Source organism: Rhea pennata, chromosome 2 (genome assembly GCF_028389875.1).
Source record: "Rhea pennata isolate bPtePen1 chromosome 2, bPtePen1.pri, whole genome shotgun sequence".
Classification (NCBI taxonomy): Eukaryota; Metazoa; Chordata; class Aves; order Rheiformes; family Rheidae; genus Rhea; species Rhea pennata.
The window spans coordinates 31,984,656-32,006,516 of record NC_084664.1 but is presented as its reverse complement, the minus strand read 5'-3'; the positions used below and the strand labels follow the sequence as shown (position 1 = coordinate 32,006,516).

Here is a 21,861-nt window from a genome sequence, read left to right as displayed (position 1 = left end):
CTCCTCCAGGCTCCAACCCTCCACATGCATTCATGATTTTGTAGATCTCTGTGATATCCCCTTGCTTCTTTTCTAATCCAGAAAAATTTTAGTATACTCATTTGTTTCTCATGAGCAAGTTGCTCTTTTTTTTCCTCTTTTGCAGTTCTACTATAATTGATTTGAAGTCCCAGAACTCCATATGTTATTCAAAATGCAAGAGCACCAGGGATCTATATGTTCCTGGGCACTGGTCTGATGCTTTCTGATTATAATTCCAAAATTTCGTCTCTAATTGTTAGCTCATCATTGATGATCTCACTGCTCATCACTCTAGCTATAAAGCTAGGATTGTGTTTATTGATTGCATTGCTTTATATTCATCTGTTGCTGAGGCATATGAAACTGTTCCAGCAGGCAGTGGAGGCTAGCATTAGCTAGGATTAAGCAACAGAAGGGAGAGTTTGGCTATTAGGATATTTTTGGTTTTGGTGGTGCTAGGGGGAGGGGGATTGTAGTTATGGAGGTTGAGTACCTCTATTTCTGCTCTCTGAAACTTTTCCTTGGTCTAGCACCAAAGTGTTATGGTATCAGTGTTGCACATTTTTAAGTGACGTATGGAACTTTCATTTATATCACTTGAGCGTGATAGCTATGTGATATTCAGTGGTGTGTGGATAATAACAAGTAGAAAAATGACTTGATCATTCATTGGGAATAAATAGTTTTTTGAAAGTAAAATACATAGTAAACGTAAAACTAGTTTAAAAAAGAATCAGCTTCATAACATTCTAATACGTGTATTTATACCTATGTACAAGAAATGCATGTAGTGTATTTCTTGGGTGAACTTATTCATTTAAAGAATTCTTAGAAATGCAGTTATGTTTTAGAAAAAGACAAATATCTGAATATTTGAAAATATTTTTTATCTTTGCTAATCTTCTAATCAGGTAAAATATTTAACCTTGTATGTAATATATAAAATATTTTTCAATTTGGAATACAGGTACATATGTAATTATGCATACATTCTATATAATTTTATGCTGACCTCATGCTGAATAGGAATATGCCATCATACATCCATGTATGTTGTGATCATGACTAAATTTGTAGCCATCAGAAGGTTCCTATTACAGTTTAATTGCCTACAGGAATTAAAGTTTAGAGGTGGTATTTAGAGAAATAGTTCCCAAACAAGTGACTAACCCTAGCTGGGATCACATTAGTTATGGATGAAGTCCAATCCCCAATGAAAGTATTATTTTTATCTGGATCTTATACCCAACAGCAGTGGAGCTTGTAAGTAAGAGGTACTAACTGATTCTTACATATGAACTATTATTACTTAAAAAAAAAAATCAATATCACCACATTAATCCTCTTTTTAATTGAGTAATATAGCAATGTGAAGACTTACAATGGGAACACAGAGCTGGAACAGATCACATGGACCGTTGTGTCTAGTCCTTTATAGCCTCAGGGATCCGTGTCATAGCTGCCTCGTCCAGAGGGATTCACTGGCCATCAATTTTGTGCACCCTTACCTCAAGCTGCAGAGCTTTTCCCTGCAGTCTGAAGAAACCTTACAGTTTATAGTACAAGCCAAAACGTTAACAATAACGTTGCAAGAAGAAAGAGGGCAAAAATACTGAGATAATTTTAATTTAAAATACAGCAGGAGTAATTTGATTATACTTGTATGCCTTCTGTGTCCTTCTGTGAAGGCATTTGAGCAATGAGTTACTGTCACAAATTTTAAGCTCTGGAATTTTAAATTTAAACTTTGGAGAAGATGGGAATAAAATTAACTTTAAATTCATAAATACGACTGTTCTCACTGGCAGTCTGTTTCCAAGCATTATACTTAGTTTGGGAACAAATACACTCTTTCTTAACATTTAAATAATTTGTTTTTTTAATTTTAGTTGCAAAATGTACAATTGGTGATTGCACAGAGTCAAAAAAATTTTCCACAAATTGCTGTTTATGAACAACTCATTATTATAAATAATGCTCATAAGTAATAGTATTTATAAATAACAAAGTGTATGGCCATGAATCATGTCATTTTTTTATTCCTTTTAATAACAGTGATGGTTCTGTGACATGTTATATGTATCTTAAATGAAATACCGGACTATTTCAATATATTCTGCAAATAATGAGATAGACGCTTGTCACCCTGTTAAATGTCCAATAGAAGAATGTTACATTACAAAGGAATTCAAGTGATGTTAACTCCATAAAGCATGCATTTCATAGTAACCACTGAAACTTCCAATGATCTGGGCTGATAAAATTAATGAATATTGAGCACAATCAAATGCTAGGCTGACATCCTGTGAATCTGGCCCTGCTAAGGTGAATGGGACAAAGTGAACAGCAAGTGAGAGCTGCTAGTGGGGCTTGACTCTGGGCGCTGAAGTTCACGTTTTCTGAAGTTATTGGGATAACTGAGCAAAACTTTGAAGTTGAGGAAAAAATGATGATTAGTATTAAACTGATGCATCGTGCTGAATATTCAGATATGACCTCTGCTTTTGAAGATCTGTCTTGCTTTTAATGCATAATTGAGTATGTAATTCTTTTCAGGCTTTAGACTGGCAACTTGTGAAAACTGTAGTAGGAGCAAAATTGAGGGCTAAAATTTAGGCTGAGGTTGTGTTGAAAACATAGTTTAGTTAGCATGAATTGTTTTGTAACTGACATTTGTAACTGACAAAATTTATAGTTATTTTCTGTGAATTTTCCCCAGGCTATATTTGCATTATGGCTCTAACATTAGCAAATACATAGAAATCTGCCAGCTTCTAATCATCTGTGGGAGTCACTTTAGGATTTAGACCAAAATAAATTCCTGCTTTTGGAGCCGTAGATTACCTTCATTCTGCACGTGGAGCTGCCACTGATGTATGTGGGAATTGCAGTCATGTGTAGATCGATGATATTAAATACCTCCTGTGGCAGGCTTCGGTTAAGTGATTTTCAGTCAGTAACATGGGAATTAGTAGTGAGTCGTATTTGAAATGCCGTTTTTAGTCATAACTTCTTTTTGGAGAGCCAAAGCCAAAAAATGTGTTGATCTGCTATCAAGTAGTTTTCTAACCGCATGATTTCTAGCAAGGTGATTTAGTAGACATGCACATTTAAAAGCAGATTCATATGTAGATGTGAAGATAAGGTACATTTTTTTGGATTTTGTACAAGAAAAAAAATGCTTGAACTGATTTCTCTCCCTTGCTCATTTTTACTGGGAGCTGGTTTCATTGGAGCATTGTTTATGACTGTTTGTTCTAGGAATATGTAAAATACATCGCCCGAACTAGAAAAGAATTATTATAAATGAATCTCATGCTTCTTAGAGAATTGATATTTCAATCATTGAGTCTCCAGATACAGTCCTAATTCTAGAGCACTGTTGTTCCTGTACTCTGCTGTATGTTATTAATAAGGTATGCTTTATACATTAGCTTTTTTGTTACGTTGGTGCCGTGGTGGTAAGAACCTTAGAAACGTCATGGAAATGTACTAATGCAACCTGGAGAACGCTTTTGTTACTATTGTATATTTCTCATGCTACATGGAGGTATATATTCAGTGATATATGAAAGTAAGTCTTGCAAAATAAAAATGTTATCTATGTGTATATGCCTTTTCCTAAATCACTATTGTATGGGCAGAGGAATGTGACAGAAGCTGAGTTCAACTCAGAGTTACTGACCTTGTTGTCTACCCTTTTTTATAGCATTTCAGAAAAAAGTTCTAGTATGTTTCCTAGAAGAGACTTTAGTGTGCCCCAGGGGTTATGAACCACAAACATAGGTGATACTTTGGGTGGTCTCAAACACGGTTAGGGCATGGACGTTCGCAGCTGGCAGTGACTGCAATGGAAGCTACTGCAGCAAAGATAACTGGCTGAGTAGAAATTCTACTTGTCAGCATGTTTTTTCCAAAAACTGGGGAGAACGAGCTTGTCTGGGAAAGGAAGAAAAACAAAAGAATTACAAGTAAATCCCTATTTTTCTTTTCAGATGCTTATTGCCTTGAAGAGTGAGGGCTTTTATTTCCTTCTCAAATGAAATTCAAATAAAAAATTAAGATACCTCTCTTGGCCTGGCCCAGGTTTCAGATTTGCTGTTACTGAACATCCTTTTTTTTTTAACAGCCCATTTTTGCAAACATCTGGTTTGTAAAGAGATAGTTTAGGGGAAGGAATAATTTGTTAGCATTTGATTATCAGTGGAAAGGTGCTGACTGGGTTGTTGTAAGCATAGCCATCTTCATTTGCATATATATTTCTTCATGTTTGGGGGCTTTTTCATTTTAAAATACTTAAGTTTCTACTTGGGATGATTGCATGAGTTGTAACAGTAAGTGAAAACTCAATCTATACCTGCATTTACCAAGTACTAGGACAAAAATTTCAACATTCTATAAAAGTAGTGAATAAGCCCTAGGCAAATTTGAGTGATTCCACAGTTTTTAAATGATGGAATAGACTATATTATTTTGTAGATGTGGCACTCCTGAGGATCACTTCTTGAAAGAGCCAAAGTGCTACCGTTAAAGATGGTTCGCCAGAGCAAACAACAGATTGACTGCCAGAGCATAGCTGCAGAAAATAGCTGGTGGGAATCCCCACACACGATCAAATAAAATCTGTCACTGGCTCTTCTGTGTGTGTGCGTGTGTGTGTGTGAGATACTTGCAGTCATTCCCTTGGTAGGTAAAAGCACAGCAGGAAAGGGTTGTGTGGGTTGGAGAAACTTTGTGGGAATCCTGTGTCGTTGCTGAGAAGACCTGATTCTGTGAGTGGAAACCCTGGGACTGAATTCTGCGCAGGCAGAGCCGGGGAACCGCCAAGCTGCCGCGTCTGCCCCTTTGCTGCCGAGGGCAGGAACGCAGATGTGAGGGCTGGAGGTGAAAGACCAAGACTCAGGGCAAACAGCTCTCTCTGCAGGGGCAAGGGTGGCCCTCAGACAAGGCACTGCACTGCGGTTACGGAAAGGGCAGAGTGTGGAATTTTTCCTGTGAATAAGCTAAGCACTGGGTAAATTCCAGAGCACAAGGTGAGCAAACACAATGCTGTGTTGAGTGTTTACACAACATCTAGTTAGAGAGAGATGGATGCAAAACGGTGCTCAGCAGGTGCCAGGATCAAGGCAAGGCTGGAGACTCACGATGTCTGGGAGGTGGGCAGGGGAAAGATCCTTTGACAAGTAAAAGAAAGATGAGTCCCCATGTCAATTTGGGAACTGTTGTGACTGTATGTCAATCCAGTAGTTTTTTTTAATGATGTTTTTCATGTTACTTTATTACTAATATTTCAGTTTGGACCCATATTGACAGAGATCTGCATGACTGAAGCACTTCTAAATATAAAGAAGGTGCTCCCTATATCATTGATCTTCAGAAAGATATCTCCAAACCCTGAACACCTGTGTGAAAAGTGTACTGCAGAAATAGATATAACTATGTACGGTGCAAAAGAGGATCTTTTCAGGTTCAAGATGCCTTCAGTGTGGTTTAAAATTATTTTTTCTAAAAGTATAAAGATAGAGCAACTTAAGGAACTGATGAAGAGAATATTGAAGTTCTGTGATAATGTTACTGTCATCTGATGTTATGCTGGCTATGTTACTACCATCATATGTAGACAATTTGGATGAAAGAATATAATTTTTTTGAACTAGACCAGACCACTTGATGAAAAAATACTAATATCCTGAGAACACTGGTAATTCTGTGAAAATATTGGAAACATCCTAATACAATAACTGCTTAATGAAGTTAACAAGGAGGCTTTTGTCCTAACTATATCTAAATGAGATATGAGGTAATATGAAGGTTACATTGATGCAGAAGGTTGTTATTCTATTGAAAGGGGTTTCAGATCGCTTCTCCAGGGAACTTCCAGGAATGTTCTGCTCTGAATGTGTTGTAAAATAATAACTCTGGTGTAGTGTAAATAAGGATAATATGCCTCTTTAATATTAATTACTTGTTTTGGACCTAAATCAGAACTTTATGATTATTTTAGAGTTTTATAGAGATTTCATGTTCTCAGGTGAATAAATGCAGACAGTCATGGCAAGTTCATGCCACTGAAGTTTGTAGTTGCATTTTGTGTTGGAGAAATACTTTATCCTTAAAAGGAAGTAGACAATAACAAGACAAGGTTGTGATTTGTTTTTGGTTTTTCCCCCCTTCCTTTTTGGATGTTCTGTCAAGCAGTTGATGTGCATCTAAGGTATTTGGCATGCAGGATTTGTTTACAGTGACACTGTGGTTGGAAACTCCAAGGAGGCTCCCCCCCCCCCGAAGTCCTTTCTCTTGCTCTGACATTAGCATTGTCTGCAGCGTATCCTATGGATGCGCTGAGATGGCACTGGTCAAATGTGAGGGTAACATTAGACTTTCATACCCCAAACTCTTTTACTTGTGATCAACTGACATCTCTAGGTCTATGACCCCACGCCTGTTTACTTTTGCTGGTATGGGTAGTGCTGCTGTTGCTGAGCAGAAAAGAGGGTGCTGGCAGGACTTCTCTCCTGGGAAAGGGAAAGCCTGGACTCTCTGCATGGCCCTGAGTTGTGGGGATCCTTGTCTGCCTTTGCTTCCATGGGGCTGTCCCACGTGTGATGTTCTACCCTTCTACACTAGCTTTTTGGGGAACAGAAGAAGAGTAAGGGGATAGCTTAGTGGTAGTGCTATTTAGCAAGCTTAGTGGCTTGCTAAATTTCAAAATCTTTTTATCAAGAGTATTTAAGCTAGGTAAAAGAGTACTTTGGGATATATTGTTCCATTTACTCTTTTAAGGAGACTGTTCTCCATAGAAATCATTGGAGAGTTGTTCTTAAAACAGATGGCGCAATTTGCACCATTGTAACAATTTTCATTGTAAAATGTTATGTCCCAGGGCAAATTTACCACAAATGGAGCAATTGTGATGTTTCATAAAAAAGAAATGTGTTTTTGCAACCTTTGATATATCAGAAAAATATGCATAACTTAAACTAACCAAAATATCTCCCCTACTGTGCTGAACAAGAAAAGCTTGCTATTCTCATTAAAATATTTTGGGGCTGTTGGACTGTTTTGAGCCTGCTAGTATATTAACTGCTTTGGTTATTCAGAAAAAAGAACTATACTTCTGAAAAGAATACAGTGTTATCTGGAATCATGATTAGCAAGAAAACACACTTGATCTTCGTTTGGACTTTTTGACAGGAAAAGAGTATTATTTACTGGAGCTTTGTTAGATGCATATGTAAATATTTAAATTACATATAATAATGGAATACTCTACAGGTATGAGAATTTAAATATTTCTAAGTGATCTGTCTGGTTCATAACTAATCAAAATAAATATTTATCTCATTAATTAGCTATCTATGCCAACTTTGATTTAGTAATTCATTAAGCAACAGTATTGTAGGAGATCTGCTAACATTGTTGGTGACACCTGTTATTTCAAAGGCTAGATACATGTCATGAATGATTAAATAGGAGAGATATACATAAAATAGTATGAAGGATCATTTATTTTCATCAGAATATTCTAAGGTAATTGCTGACAGAATATTTATGTATATATTTAAATGTATCTATACAGAAATATAGATGTTCATAATTTTGAACTTCAGCATAGGTAGGCTTCTTAAATATTAGCACAGCATAATACTAGTATAATTCAGTATAATTATCCTGAAAAAAGAAAATAGGAACTATCAAAGTTATATTGTACATAAATTTACAACAGGGTATATTTACATTGAATTTATTAGGTATGCTAAATCTATGGGGTTTTTAAAATTCTTTTAAGAAGCCAAAAAAAAAAAAAAAAAAAAACTTATTTCAGCCTTGCCAGCTTAAGAAATGTAAGCTAAATCAAATGATGTAATTGTATCTCGGAACCTTGAGGACTGGAAACTACTAATAAATATTAGAGATCTATAGTAATCTCTGATCTAATCTTTTGTCTTGTGTGTATGTGAGAAGATCAGATTTTGAGAAATGCTGAATGCACAAAATTCTCACTTGACTTCTGAGAACTGAAAATATTTAACATTTTGTAAGTTTGTAATTTCAAGTAGCAGACTTGAATTTATTTATCCTCCCCCCCTCCCCCCCTCACACACACACTTTGATTGAGGTGTATACCAGGGAGAAGGGTAGTATAGTGGTTAAAATTCCAGTCTTTACTGTGGCAGGTGTTGGTTTCGTGTCCTAACCTACGTTGCTCAGTAGCTCCATCTTCCTTTAGTTTGAGGTGCTGTTGTAGGGACAAGTAAGTTGGTGCGTTGGGAGCCTTTCTGGCATTTGGGGTCTAGACCCCAGCTGCCTCTGCTCAGCTGTGTTTTGGGTAGGGCTTGGGCACGCACTAGTCTCCCTCCCTGGAAAGGAGATGGAGCTGCTCGAACTGGATGGGAGTTGGGGTGTTTTCCGAGCAGCTCCTCAGCGTGGGTGCCTGGGGAATCGGAAGCCAGGGCCAGCCACAGCACACGCGCTCGAGGAATTTAGATGCAGCCACAGGTTCCCCGAATGGTGACCTTACTGGCTGTATGTAGCTAAATCTGTAAGGGATAATGTTTCCCCAGCAGTGTATACTTTCTGTGAACTATTTCTTGTTTTAATTATTGGAGCAGTAACCAAAGCTGAAATGAGAGAGAGAGAGAGAATTTTAATTAAAATTCAGTGCTTTTGGTAATTAAATATAAATGATAAATTTTATATTATGCAATGTTATTGTAAGTTGTATATGTGCTAAGAGTTTAAAATTAGATTTTCCAGTTCAAACTTAATAGTTTAGACAAAAAAAAGCTGTTAAGAGGTAAAACTGTTTTATTGACTTACATAAATTAACACTGTTCTTGTGTTTGAATATATTCAGTTACAGATCTCACTCCCTTCAGTTCTTGAGTTTTCCACATGCTTCCTGTGTGATAGTGAACAAGTTATTTGGGAACAAATTTTTCAGTACATCTAGTGAACTTAAAATGCAATAATTATGCCAGCTGAGTGTTTAGCTACTTTTAAAAATTTAGCAGTAGGTCTATACTCATTCTTAGGAGCTCCAAATCTCCACTTAATTTCTGTAAAATGGTATATATATACCTTTCTCGTTCGTTTTTCTAATCCCACACTTAAATGCACGCAGAGCTGTCCTTTATGCACATACTTCTGTCAATGGTATAGTCAATTTTAGGCTTATAAAAGCTTGCACTGTTATAAGACAAGCATATAATAATGATAACATAATTAGTAGTAACAACATTTTTCATCTGTTTAGTTATTTAAGCCAACTTGTAAAGAATTAGCAGAAAACCCAGTGTATTTCGGCAGTGCTGGACACCAGAGCGCAGCCGTTTCGGTCTGGGGCACCAAGTGGAATAGCCAGTGCCCCGGCTGCCAGTGCTCAGCTGCGGGATTTCTGCCTGTGCCCTGTGGCACCCTGCGAGCCAGGGCTTTTCTTGCTTTGAAGCACAGATTCGCATGAAGGTACGTGACTTACTGTAGGTGAACCTCACGAGGTGCAGGATGTCCTTTCTCTCTGATTTTTCTTTCTTTTCTTTCCTTTTTGTGTGCGTGTCTGCTTAGTAGGTGTCCTTTGTCATTTTAGCAATGGATAAAACAACATGTATTGCTTGGCATGCTTCAAATGATACAAGATTGCAAGAGGGGCTAGCTCTCTCTTTGCTTATTGCAAGTATCAGCATAAAGAAAGGAATTCTTTACAATATCCAGTCAAGTACAGAAGAAACATTTCCGTGAATATCTGTTGGAGTATATAAAACAAATTCATTTTAAATGCATTTTATCTTTTTGAGTATGGAAGTTTACTGGGCCTTAGGTGATCTTCGATATTCTCAGAACATGAAGTTATACTTACTGATGAGAGAGAGATTTATCAAAGTAAAATATGATCTTTGCAAAAAATCATCACAGAACAGATTTAAATAACAAATGGAAGAAAACTGTTCTTGCTTTTTTCTTTTTTTTTAATCTCACTAGTTACACCAAAATAGCGGGTGACATCAGTAAACTGAATAACTTAGGGGTTACATAGCTTTGATAATCATCTGATAAAAGATCAATAAAAAGAATGAACTTTTTCAGAAGAATTGTTTTGCATATTTTAGTACATAGCAAGTGAAAGGAATGCCTCCTTTATACATTACAAATCATTTGATAAACAAAACACCTGATTCTATTGGTATAATTTTGTTTTGTCACATATCCTCTCTTTCACAAAAATGAGTTTTATATGGCTGGTTCCTAGAAAGAGTTATACATGCAAAACCCAGTGCCTACTGATAACAGTAGATGACCCAAAAGATTTTTTGAAAATCTCTTCATTTGAAAACTTTTCCGTATCCGTTCAGGATGAAAGAACAGAAAATAAGTCTTTAAAAACCTCCAAACTTACTTGCTAAAAATGTAAATTTTTCTCTTTTACAAGATTTTAATTAAATCCAAACACTGTAATAAGTGTATATTTCATCTACAGTCTTCTCATAAAACATCCAGTCCTTTAGTGACTTCTTTGTACAGATCAGGTAGATGGAAGAAGTACTATAGTGGTTACTGACTCTATATAATTGAAGCTATACAGAGGAATTATTGTTCAACATTTTATGCTCTGAAAGACAAAATACGACTTACTGATCTTGTGCCGTTTCATAAATATCAAGGTTTTTCTTCATAGTTTCTTTCTAATGATAAAAAGCCAAAAATAGACTTTACATCCCCCCTCCTCCAAATTTGCAGGATGCGGTAACAGGAAGGTCTACTGGGCCATATTTTTAACCTTTCAACCTTGCATGTATCAGTATCTTAGGCTGAGGGCTGTTCACTGAAACAAAGGGCTCTCAGGAGGAAGTGAACTCACTCCAATTTTTTAATTTCATTTAAACTGGTAACTAAAGCAGCGAAGTTGTAGGCTTCAAAAGTCTGATGTAAAGGAGACAATGCAAAGGACTTGAGCTTCTTTGAAGATAAATTTCAAAGTGGTCTTTTTGAATGCTGAAGTTGCTACGGTTCATCAAGTTGAGTGAATTTCCCATAAAAACATGAAGTCTTTTGGTCCGTTAACACTGCCCAAAATTTAGGGAAAGAGATTAGTACTTCAAATTTGTTTAGTTTTCCAGGATTTGAAATGTGAGGTGGCTATGTTGTTTTGGAGTCAGCAGGGTCTCACTTGACAATAATTTGTAGGTGACATTAACATTTCCTTGGGCTAAGTCCCATGAGTTCCTTATGGGCACGAGTGTAATCCTGAGGGAACAGAAAATACAACGAATCGCAGCAAAGGTGGTAGAAATTGTTCCAAAACTGGCATAAGTTTTGGACCAGAGTGGGGTAGGGTGAGTTCAACTTTTGCGTCTTTGACTCTAATGAGCCATATATGCCTTATATGCAATTGTTTCAGAACATCTTTGCACAGGTTTATCCTGTGCTTCTATACTCAGGTAATTTCAAATACATTTTATTACTGTGTTCTAACAAGGCTGTTCTGAAGTTGAATAGTAATGTGTGCAATAAGAATTGTTGGTGGCAGAGTTAGGAGACTTGTCTTCACCGGCTCGTGAGGGTAGGCAGTTTGCTGCTGACTGGCTGCCTAATTCCTTTCCCTATGTAGGGTGTTTTTACTGCTACGTAATGCATTTGCTTTGCGTCCTTCAAAGAAAAACCCGTTGATATCAGGGTCATCTATCCAGTCACAAGAGTGAATATCCCCAAACCTATATAAAGCAGGGGAAAACAATTAATAGTCCTGAAGCATTTGTGCACATAGTCCAGACCGGCAATAGTGTACTAAGTACCCTTTTCACTCAAACTATAAAATAAAGTGACATAATTAAGATAAAGACAGAATAATTGGTCTTGAAGCTTTCTGCATCTGTTTTCAGACTTGAGGAAAAGCTTGTGTGTCTGAAAGCTTCATTGGTTACTAAAATATATTATACTAGTTTCTGAAAATCCTACCTTTCTCATATCTTTAGATAGTCATACTTACAATAACAATACTATTAATGTCAAGGACTATTGCATAAAAGCATAAGCTAGATCTGAAGAGAATTAGTTGAAGTTAAAATTGCAACATTTTAGAAGACAAGATAATTAGGTGAAACTACAGAGAAAAACATGAGAAAAAGACAAGGGAAATGAAATAATAACTAAAACTGAACCAAATATAAAGCCTTTATGCAGACAAAAAATATACATAAAAACAAAAGAATAATTTATACTAGCTCAGTAAAAATCTCAAGGGGAAAAAAGGAAACAGGACATTTTAGTTTAGATGGCAAAAAGAGGAGGAAGTGAGATAAGACTGATATTTTGAATTGAACTCAATGAAAAAGTACATAAAATTAGGCTGAATAAAAGTACAATTAAATACCTTACAATACAATACAATTATCTTTTCTTTTGCAATGTTTTATTCCTCATGTTTTAAGTATCTAAAAATGTCAGATAAATATGTGGCATTAGTTAGCTACACACCCCCCCCCAAAAAAAAAAAAAGAAAAAGAAACTAGAGACTGCTTAATGTGTTAAAATTTGGGGTGTGGGATTGAATCTTGGTAAAGGTCTAAACATTTACAATGTAACTACTTTTTATGCCTTGGTATCAGTAGATGGAAGGCAGCTATTTTAGTGTCGTCCTCTCATATTCCTATGAAATATTCAACACAGTTAGTGATGAGATGCTGTTGTCCCATCTGAAAGATGTGCCAAAGTATTAAAGTCATGTGTCTTGATGCTGTAACTCTTCCCTGGAGAAAAACAAACGGACCATTAATTAGAAAATATGCTTCTATCAGTAACCAGATCTCTTGTGTGAAGTTTCAAAAATGTTAGTTCTTTAACTGGTTTTGGGTCAATAGCTGTATATAGCCTAAAGGAAAGTTGATAAAGATGTAAGATGAGAGAGGATACAGATGTATTTCTGCTATTAGAAGAGGTGAAAGATAGAGACGAGCTGCTTTTAAGTATTAGTTGCAGGCAACACGAGCAGTGAAACAGTAGCAGCGTGGATTTCGGTGCCGCCTGAGCGCGCGGCGGGCCGAGCGTGGAGCCTGCTCGGAGGATTGTGCTGTGCCCGCTCTGCCCTTCCTCTCTTAACGTTGCTTCGTTAACACTACCTTTGTAAACACTAACGCGTACTGTACTTGCATGTCCACATCTTTGGTGACGGTGTGCATGTGCCATCGACTGTGCTAGGAATGTCAAAGTGCCAGGAATATACAACTGATGCCATTTGTGGATTCTTTGCAAACCTAGAAATTAACAGGTGCTGGGAACTAATTTTGAGCAAGACAGACATTGTGTTGGTGAACAGGGAACAGTAGTGTGAGATGCTGCTGCTATCGCGTGGTTTGGCTGAGGATATGCGTTTCAGTTGGCAAGGGCCTATCCCACTTTTACAATATCCCTTTTGGTAATTTACTGTCACTGAACTCTTCTGTAATAGTACCAGAGAATAAATATGAAACCACTTCCAGTTGTCTAGAAAGCTCTGCCCTTTCTCAAGGGATGATGACATGGCATAGGCTATTCACGTTTTGGGGCTACAATAGCTTAATCAGATTCTGCTTGAAGCTATCTCCCCAGGGGTGGGCGGCGGGGGGAGGAATCCAGCTAGTAGAAAACAGTGCAGCATGCCCATCTCTTACAAAATCCATTAACCTGCCCATTAACCTGTTCTGTACTCTCTGTGCACTTTTCCTGTTGAAGATTAAATGAGTTTCATATTCTCACATCTTATTTAAGGGAACTGAAGTGCCATGTTCCTGGTATATTTTAAAAGTGCATAAAACTTTTGGAATGAGGACAGCTGTTAACAAATCTTCTCCTCAAGCACAGTGGAACATTTTTGTCACACAACTAAAGCCCATCTCTTCAAAGGCTTATTTCCAACCATGAAGCAGGAATTTTTCTGCCCCAGGAAATTAAGGATCATCAGAAATCTTTCCCAGTTGTCAATTACACTTTTCAGCTTCTCTTTCTTTTTAATACACCCTCCCCCCAGAGTACCTAAATATGGAGAGATTAATTAAAGCAAGCAATTAAACAAAAAGCATGTAGCTTATCACCAACAAAAGGACTCTAGCAAAGTTAATTGTGATGCTGAATTTACAGTTCATCCCGGGAGAGGAGATAGAAAGAACAGAGGAACAACACATGGTAGATAGTAGTCAAAGAGCTTAATATTCTGCTGATATGGGCTCAGATACTTGTGATGCGGCTAGTGTAGAGATCTGTATAGAATTCACCCTGAAAGATGCACTTTTAAAGTTTAGTTTTCTTGTGAAAGGTGACGAATTCATACTTTTCAAGGCAGAGTTTGCCTCTAAGATGTTTCTTCTCTTCTGCTCTGAAGTTTGGAGAATTTTGGGGTGGATAAAAACTTAGTAGTGTGTAACTTGGAAAGAGTTTTGATTAATTCTCTCAGCAAAATGATTTATCCAGTGCATGACCGTATGTGCTTTATTCCAAAAAACAGTAATAATAGTCAAATTCTGTAGTAATTTGTGGCAAATTACTTTGTGTCATTTATTAATGAATACCAGTCGTAAGCCTGGTTATACCATTCAGCCTTCTTTTAAGAGTCCTTAGAAATTCACAATCAAGTGACATACTGCACCTTTCTGAAACTAGACAATTTCAAAATATTAATACCCTTTTTCTAGAAACTTTTCTGTCTAAACCTCATATTTTGGTGCAGTTCATCTTGAATGTCATCCCTCCAACTCCTTCACTTTTCAATATGTTTATAATTAATTATCTAAAAAAGGAAAATGTAATACAGCGTGATCATTTAATCTTTTTTTTTTTAAAAAAAAAAAATAGAGTGCCAAATTTTAAAGGACCTCTGGACAAATTTGCTAATGCAAATTAGTCACTGATTGATGAAAAATTATTAAAAAGATAAATAGCTTGTCAAATTTCATGCTTTCACCTTCTAAAATTTAAGTTTTGTTTCCTAAAATTGTAATCCAGGAGTTTTTAAACCTTGAACAGCCCTATGATACTCAGTAAAAGATTTTTGAATTAAGTACTGTTTGCTTCATAAGCACAAGGTAGAATCCAGCCTGAAATATGTCAGTTTATTTCATTCAATTATATTATTTAAAGGAAGAGGAAAGCCATTGTAAACCTGCAGTAGATACATATACATTCTGGTATTTTCTTGTCCAGATTCCTACTCCAAATTTGCTTCTTTCAGTATTTCTTCTAGTGAGGGGGAAAAAAAAGAAAAAAAAAGAAAGAAAAGAAATTTAGATGTAGTTCTTCTCACTTGGTAAGTTTTTAATATAAGAACCAGGAAATAACAAGCCTAACAAGAGTTGGAAAAATTTGAGATCTATCTAAATTTGCTTTTAAAGTAGCCATGTGATGAAGTTAAGGTACATCAAGAGCAAAGTAAAATATAGTTAAAAAGGTACTCCTGTATTTAAAATGTAATCAAATATATTAAGTAATTTTTCTACTAAACATTTATCTCCTTTTTTTCCCAGTATATCCTGATCAGTTTTTACCGATGTATTGCAATTGTTGCTAATATCTCTCGTTATCACAAAAACGTATTAGTGAAATGTTTTCTCAAAGATTCAGGTATTCTACTTAACTTGCCACAATGGTTTTCTGGTGCTACGTATGTCCCCAGTGTTTACTGATATGTTTCACATAAATAATTTGAAGAGGACTGGAATAATTGCTTCTCTGAGGAATACAGACCAAATCTTTTCATTAAAATTTAAATGAATGTTCTTATCTACCCCAAACTAGGACACTTGGGGTTTAAAGCAGTCATGCTTTTGAGTTGTGTTGAAGTTGCTTTAAGTTTCATGGGAGAGATTTTCTGCCAGGTCAGCAAATTTTTATTGATCTCAATGCATCCATGTTTAGATTTCAGAATTACATCAGATCATTTACATCAATAAGCATCCTTTGCTGAACTGAAAAAGAACGTATATTACTAAAATGACGTTATGCTTTGTTTCTCTTCAGAATAAACATTCAGCTCAGTGAATTTGGAGTATGGCTGACATTAGAGACACTGTTTCCCAAAAGATGCGAAGTGAATAGCCAGAATATATTCACAAATTGTCTTGGATATCAATAGAAGTTTTTTTTTTTTTTTTGGTTCATCTTGTTTGACAGTAACAACCTCAGGACAGAGAGTATGCGGGGGTTCAGTATCAAAGTTTGTCATTCATTTCCCGGGAAACATTATGTACCTTGATCGTAACTGCTTGATTAGATAAACCAGAAATAGTGCAACGTAATCCCTTATGTATTCCTATTGTACAGATCTTATAACAAGGTGATATATTTTGTATATGAAGTCTGAGTTCCTCTTCTACAAGTATTCATTGAATGTTCACTTTTCCGTTGTTTGATTAAATTTGCAAATGACACTATTGAGCCTTCAGAGGAAATGTGCTTACATGTTGTCAGTAAAGGAACATCTCTGCTTCCTAAACTGGTTTCAGGTGCTAATACAGAAGACTTTCAGGTACATATCTGTCAGCATGTGGTAGTTGACATATAAAAATTCTCATCTGGAAAATCCATGATGTCACCCACACTGAAATCACAGGACTCTGATAACCGTGGTGAAATTTCAGGACACGATTGAAGGAAATGTCAAGTACATTCTGTATAGAAAAGTTCAATTCTTGAAAAGCATAATTGCTTCAGCCTCCATAGCAACTAAGGTATAAAACATTCTGGGTTACTTATTTCTATTGTTCAGGCAAAATCACTAATCAGTCATGTTGCAGAGAGCTATAGTCTCCTTGGAAGGAAACTAGTCTCCTTATGGTTCCAGTTCCTTGTGTGTGTGTGTGTGTGTCTTTTTTTTTTTTTTTTTTTTTTTTTTTTTTTTTTTTTTTTTATTTCCTAAGAAAATCATGAACATATTGGAATTAGTTTTCCATGGCTGGCTAAATGAATTAGTCACTTATTAGCTTAGTTTCCCACATAGCGGGAAGCTCCCACATAGCTTTGGAGTTAGCAAAAAGAAGAAAGTGGGAGGAAAAGACTTGAAGAAAGCCTTGATCAGAAGGTTTCATTCTCTTATAATGTGGAAGATGCTTAACTGGTCACTTACACCCTTTCTTGTCATCAGCCTGCCCCGGTTTACTCTTTATGGAGTAACTGGAAATTAATAATAAAATTGGATGCGAGATGGGCATTATGGAAAGACTGGTAGGACAAGGGACAGAAAATTTCCAATAGCCAATTTCTAGACTGTTCAGGCTTTCTTGTTATGGTTAGCAGAGAAAATGCCTTAAGGCATGCATTCATCTTGCTTGCACATCACGGCAGTGATGATGTGCCCCAGAAGCAGCCCTTGTCCTTTTCGTGAAGAAGCAGAGGGAGTTGGATGGATAGAGCGGCTGGACATGCTTGCACAGGCCATAGTTGCTGTCTGGCATCAAAGCTTGAAGTTGAACATAGCGTCAGTGAGTGTTATCATAAGACTGAGGGTATCAACTTTTGCCATACTTCCCAAGAGCTACTCTGTCCTTGCCCTGCTTTATGAGCGGTTATGAGATAACTTGCTTAGTGAGGCTGCTCTAGAGGGGACATGCCCTTTTGGTTTCCCCCCTCACTACTATTCCTTTCTCTTCTTCTCCTCAGCCTAGTTTCTTAAGGGTAGCTGAGAATCTCAGGGGCATGAGGAATTCCTAGAAATCTAAGTTTGTTAAAGTTGTTGGCTAAGTGCTAAGTAACTTATCCTGTATATTTTAACTGTATACTATATTGTGCTCTTCAAAGCAATTTACCTCTGCATGGAGAGGTCAAAGCACTGTTTATATCTGTTTAGTGCTTCTGGTCTTTATTTTGCTTGCCAGCAAGCACATTTGATTAATGTTTTGGTTCAAGATTTTATATTTCATTTGTTATTGTGTTATCCCTGTTCCTACTTTCCTCTTCATATACTTGACTTAGTTCCCTCACTGCATGATATTCATGAGTACTGAAAGAATGCATTCTTTTGCACTTTATTTTAGTGTTTAAATTAAACTCTACTAAGAAAGTAATATAAATTTAACACTTTCTCTTACAGCACTTAAGAAACTTGTATTAAATATTGACCTACTGGAAATAAAATGTTTACTGAACAGATGAGATGCATACTATAATACATAAATATGTTTTGATGGTTTTTGCCTTAGCATCTGTGTAAAGAACACATTGTTATCCATGTAAAATGAGAAAATGCTGCTATAAAAGCCTTAAATGTGAATGTTAATTAATGGATGCAGGAAGGCTACGTTTTCTTTTTTTAGGTCTGAGATACCTCTCCTGAAGCAGAACATAAACTAGAACAGAACATAGGAGACTAAAAAAGGAAACCTCTATGAGGTTCCTTTTGCAGAAATTTTCACTGTTATGTTTGTGCCCGTTCCTGCTTCACACACACGGAGGTGATACACAGAAGCTGGCTGCAGTCCCCCAAAGACCAGGGAGTTGTCCTCGCAGGATGTTTACTTCCACATTTCTGCTTCAGGGTTCAGTTCAGCTTGGTAAATTAGTCTGTTAGATTCCCTCCTAGTCTTTTTTTTTTTTTTTTTTTTTTTTTTTTTTTAAGAGAGGACTTAAATTTGGAGAGATTTCCAAGGTAATAACGTAGTCTTAAACTTGGTTATATCTTCCATAGTAACTCTGTGTGCTTAAACACAGGCTATGTTTTCTTCCCAGTGGACTGTCATGCCCAAACCAAACTTTTCCATTGCCCTTCCGTCTCCATCAGGTCATGTACCTTTTCTCACAAAACTGTCCCCACGCAAGAGAGAGTCTGGATGCCTGGTAAAGGGGAAAGGATATCCTGCCTTAGAGGTGAGGCTTTAGCCTAAAACAGGAGAAGAGGAAGACAATGGGAGGAAAACATTTGTTTTCCCTGCCCGTGTACTGCAAACAAGACATGAATAGATGGATCAGCTTAGATCCCAAACCAGTTATTATCTTGCTAGAGATAACAATTCAAATGGTAGGCTGTTAATCATCAATATTTGCATTAAATAAATAACTGGGATGATCTCTAATGGTACAGCATTCAGCAGTGTTAGTTTTTACAGCTAATGAAGCTGATGTAATTAATAATGCAAGAAGTAATACTGGCTGAAATTGTTGTAGACATTTTTGAATATGTTAGATCAACCATGTAAATATAAAACTGTTTTCAATAAAACCTAATCAGTTGTCAAGATGAGGGGGGAAAATCTATTTGAAAATATAAGATGATTTTCAATATAATCTAATCAGCTGTCAAAAGTGAAACACTTCTAATTTGATGAAAAAGTCTCTGTTGACCAAAGTGATTTTTCTCATCTTGCAAATAAGAGGAATGAGGCTCTCACGACAGAATAATAGCTTTCTGACTGGTCACTTTTACCTTTTCCTGGATTTCTTTGTCCACAAATGATGCTCTCATATGTGAGACGGGGAAAAAAAATGCTGACTGTCACTAGATGAGTGTATTTTTCTCTCACATACTTCTATTCTTAGCTGCTCTACCTTTTTTTCCCTCTTCATATTTTGCTCTTTTCCCCCCTCCCTCCTTCCCCAGCTGCTAATATCTTCCTCCTTAGCACTCTTTCCATTACTCTGTCAGTCTCTCTTGTCTGAATTTCTCCTTTGCTATTTTCATAATCTGACCCTTGTAAATAACACCATTACCAGACATATAAGAGATTCCTCTTACAGTCTAAAATTAGCTTTCTAGCCTAAACCTGTCATCTAGGCAGTCTCTGTAATTGATAGAGAAAATAAATACTACAGGAAGACAACTTATCACATTTTAAGATTATGTTGAAAACAGAGGATTAATTGCTGTTTGGGCCACCTGTCTCTTTTTGCTGATTAAAGAGGGAGCCCTACATGACAGTCTCAGATGAGATATCTGACCTTCAGATGGTTAAAATTAGATGAAAAGTACACTACCTGTTATGCAAGGAGTGGTGCTGGTAATGCATTACCTTTGTAAAGTCTGTTCTACCGAGGTCAAAACTACATAAAACTGGAATGCGATGGCACCTGCAATTGAATCTTCCTTCCTGAACTGATTTCTGAATAGTGCCAACAGTTATATTTCATTTTTTTGATGTTTTCAACTATTATTTCATTTTAGTAGTTAATATTATCTCTCATGAATTTCTCACCAAATTGCTGAATAAAATTAATTTCATTTTTGAGATGACAGATAAAAGCTGCAGAATATTTTTGACAAGGCTGCAGAGTACTATACAATGACATAATCAAATGTAAACCCAATTACCTAAATCTCATACTAAAATCATAGGAATTAAGTCTAATCGTAGATGGTGCCTACTATTACGCTGATTATTACTGGGACAGAAATGTACCTGCTCAAACTGTGCAGATGCACCTTGGTCATAAACAATGAATAGTATTTAGTTAGGAATGCTGTATAGAACCATTTGGAATTATAAAGTTCGAAAATGCATGTAAAGTTGATTATGAACAAATATTATATGAACAAATGTGGAACACAATTATATACAGGAAAAATATGTTTATCAGCTATAATTATTCCATTAGTAAAACTGATATTTATACTTCTAATGTTGGACTTTCTTTTAACAGTGTTGTAACTCACCACTGAATCAACAACTTGGGAACAGTTCATAGCATCAAAACCTTTGTTCGCGTAGACCGATGCCATCTCTCAAGTCTCCAAGCACTGTGGACTGAAACTACAAAACCATATGGGATTTGCATCACCTGGGTCAAAAGGCATGCTTTTCTGATATTTAATAAGGACCCTTACTGCCATTATGACGAACCAGGAGAAGTGGCTTAACCTTAGTCCTGGAGAATTCTCTCAGCTTCAGAAATATGCAGAGTGTAAGTACTTAACTGTTTGACATACATGACTTAACTGCTAATTCAAAATTGAGAACATTTTGAGCTGTATTTTAGAAGACAAAACTCGAGCCACAGGACAGTTAACAGCATATATTACTGTCATTATACATTGTATATTATTACTCATATTATTCACTGCTAAATAACAGGTTAAATTAGGGTTCATTTTTTTTCTGCTTTTTAATTCAAAAGATATGATTTTTCAGGAAAAAAAAAAAATCATAGTTGGTGACTCCTAACCTTTTTTTCCCCCCCCCTGAGCATTTATCATCCAGTATGGTATGACTTAGACTGACTATGGGTTATTTGACTATGGTTATTTAGAAAGCATTTTTTTTTTCTATGCTTTCTTAAACTCACTTTAACACTTTGTAGGCCTCAGGAGGGGGAACTATCATTAAATAAATGAACAAACTTGTTCAGTCCTTTTGGAAATGATTACAAGAGAAACATACCTAGCTGCTCAATCTGAATGAGTTTGTTTTTGATTTGAAAGACATGGAAATAAAAATCTCCCTGTTCAAAACACAAGCTGAAGATCCAGTTCTTTAGTTATTACTTGGGCAAACTTTTCTTAAGGTGCCTGAATAAGTGGAACAGAATTACATACTTAGAGGACAGATGAGAAGTTAGATTTAAGAGGCAGTTTATGTAGCCAGGAACTGAGCAAGAATAGTGCAACTTTTGAGAATTTTTCCTGTATGATAAGAAATACCAAAAATGCCAATGTATTTTGAAAAACATTAGAGAGAATCTTGAATTATTCATGAATGACTTATACATATATGTGTCCTTTAGTAATAAGGTAAAATGAAGAAAAATGACTTGTTTTTTGTTGTCATTGTTCTGCCTATAAAATCTCAGCATACGTGCAATTGTATTTCAGTAGAGCTCTCTAACAGAATAACAATGAAATGATGACTGGAATTAACTTTAATCACGTTTCAGTGGAATGTACTATTGGATTTT

The 21,861-nt window shown here is 36.2% G+C and overlaps 1 protein-coding gene across 6 annotated transcripts in view; it reads left to right on the top strand.

The window, feature by feature from the left end:
* Positions 1-20,801: 20,801 nt before the first annotated feature.
* The window catches only part of DGKB (diacylglycerol kinase beta), a 323,266-nt gene continuing 322,206 nt past the window's right edge, over positions 20,802-21,861 (top strand). For all 6 annotated transcript variants that reach the window (XM_062567785.1, XM_062567783.1, XM_062567787.1 and 3 more), the window contains exon 1: positions 20,802-20,871. In XM_062567785.1, the coding sequence (XP_062423769.1) occupies positions 20,802-20,871 (70 nt within the window). The remainder of the gene's footprint in view (positions 20,872-21,861) is intronic.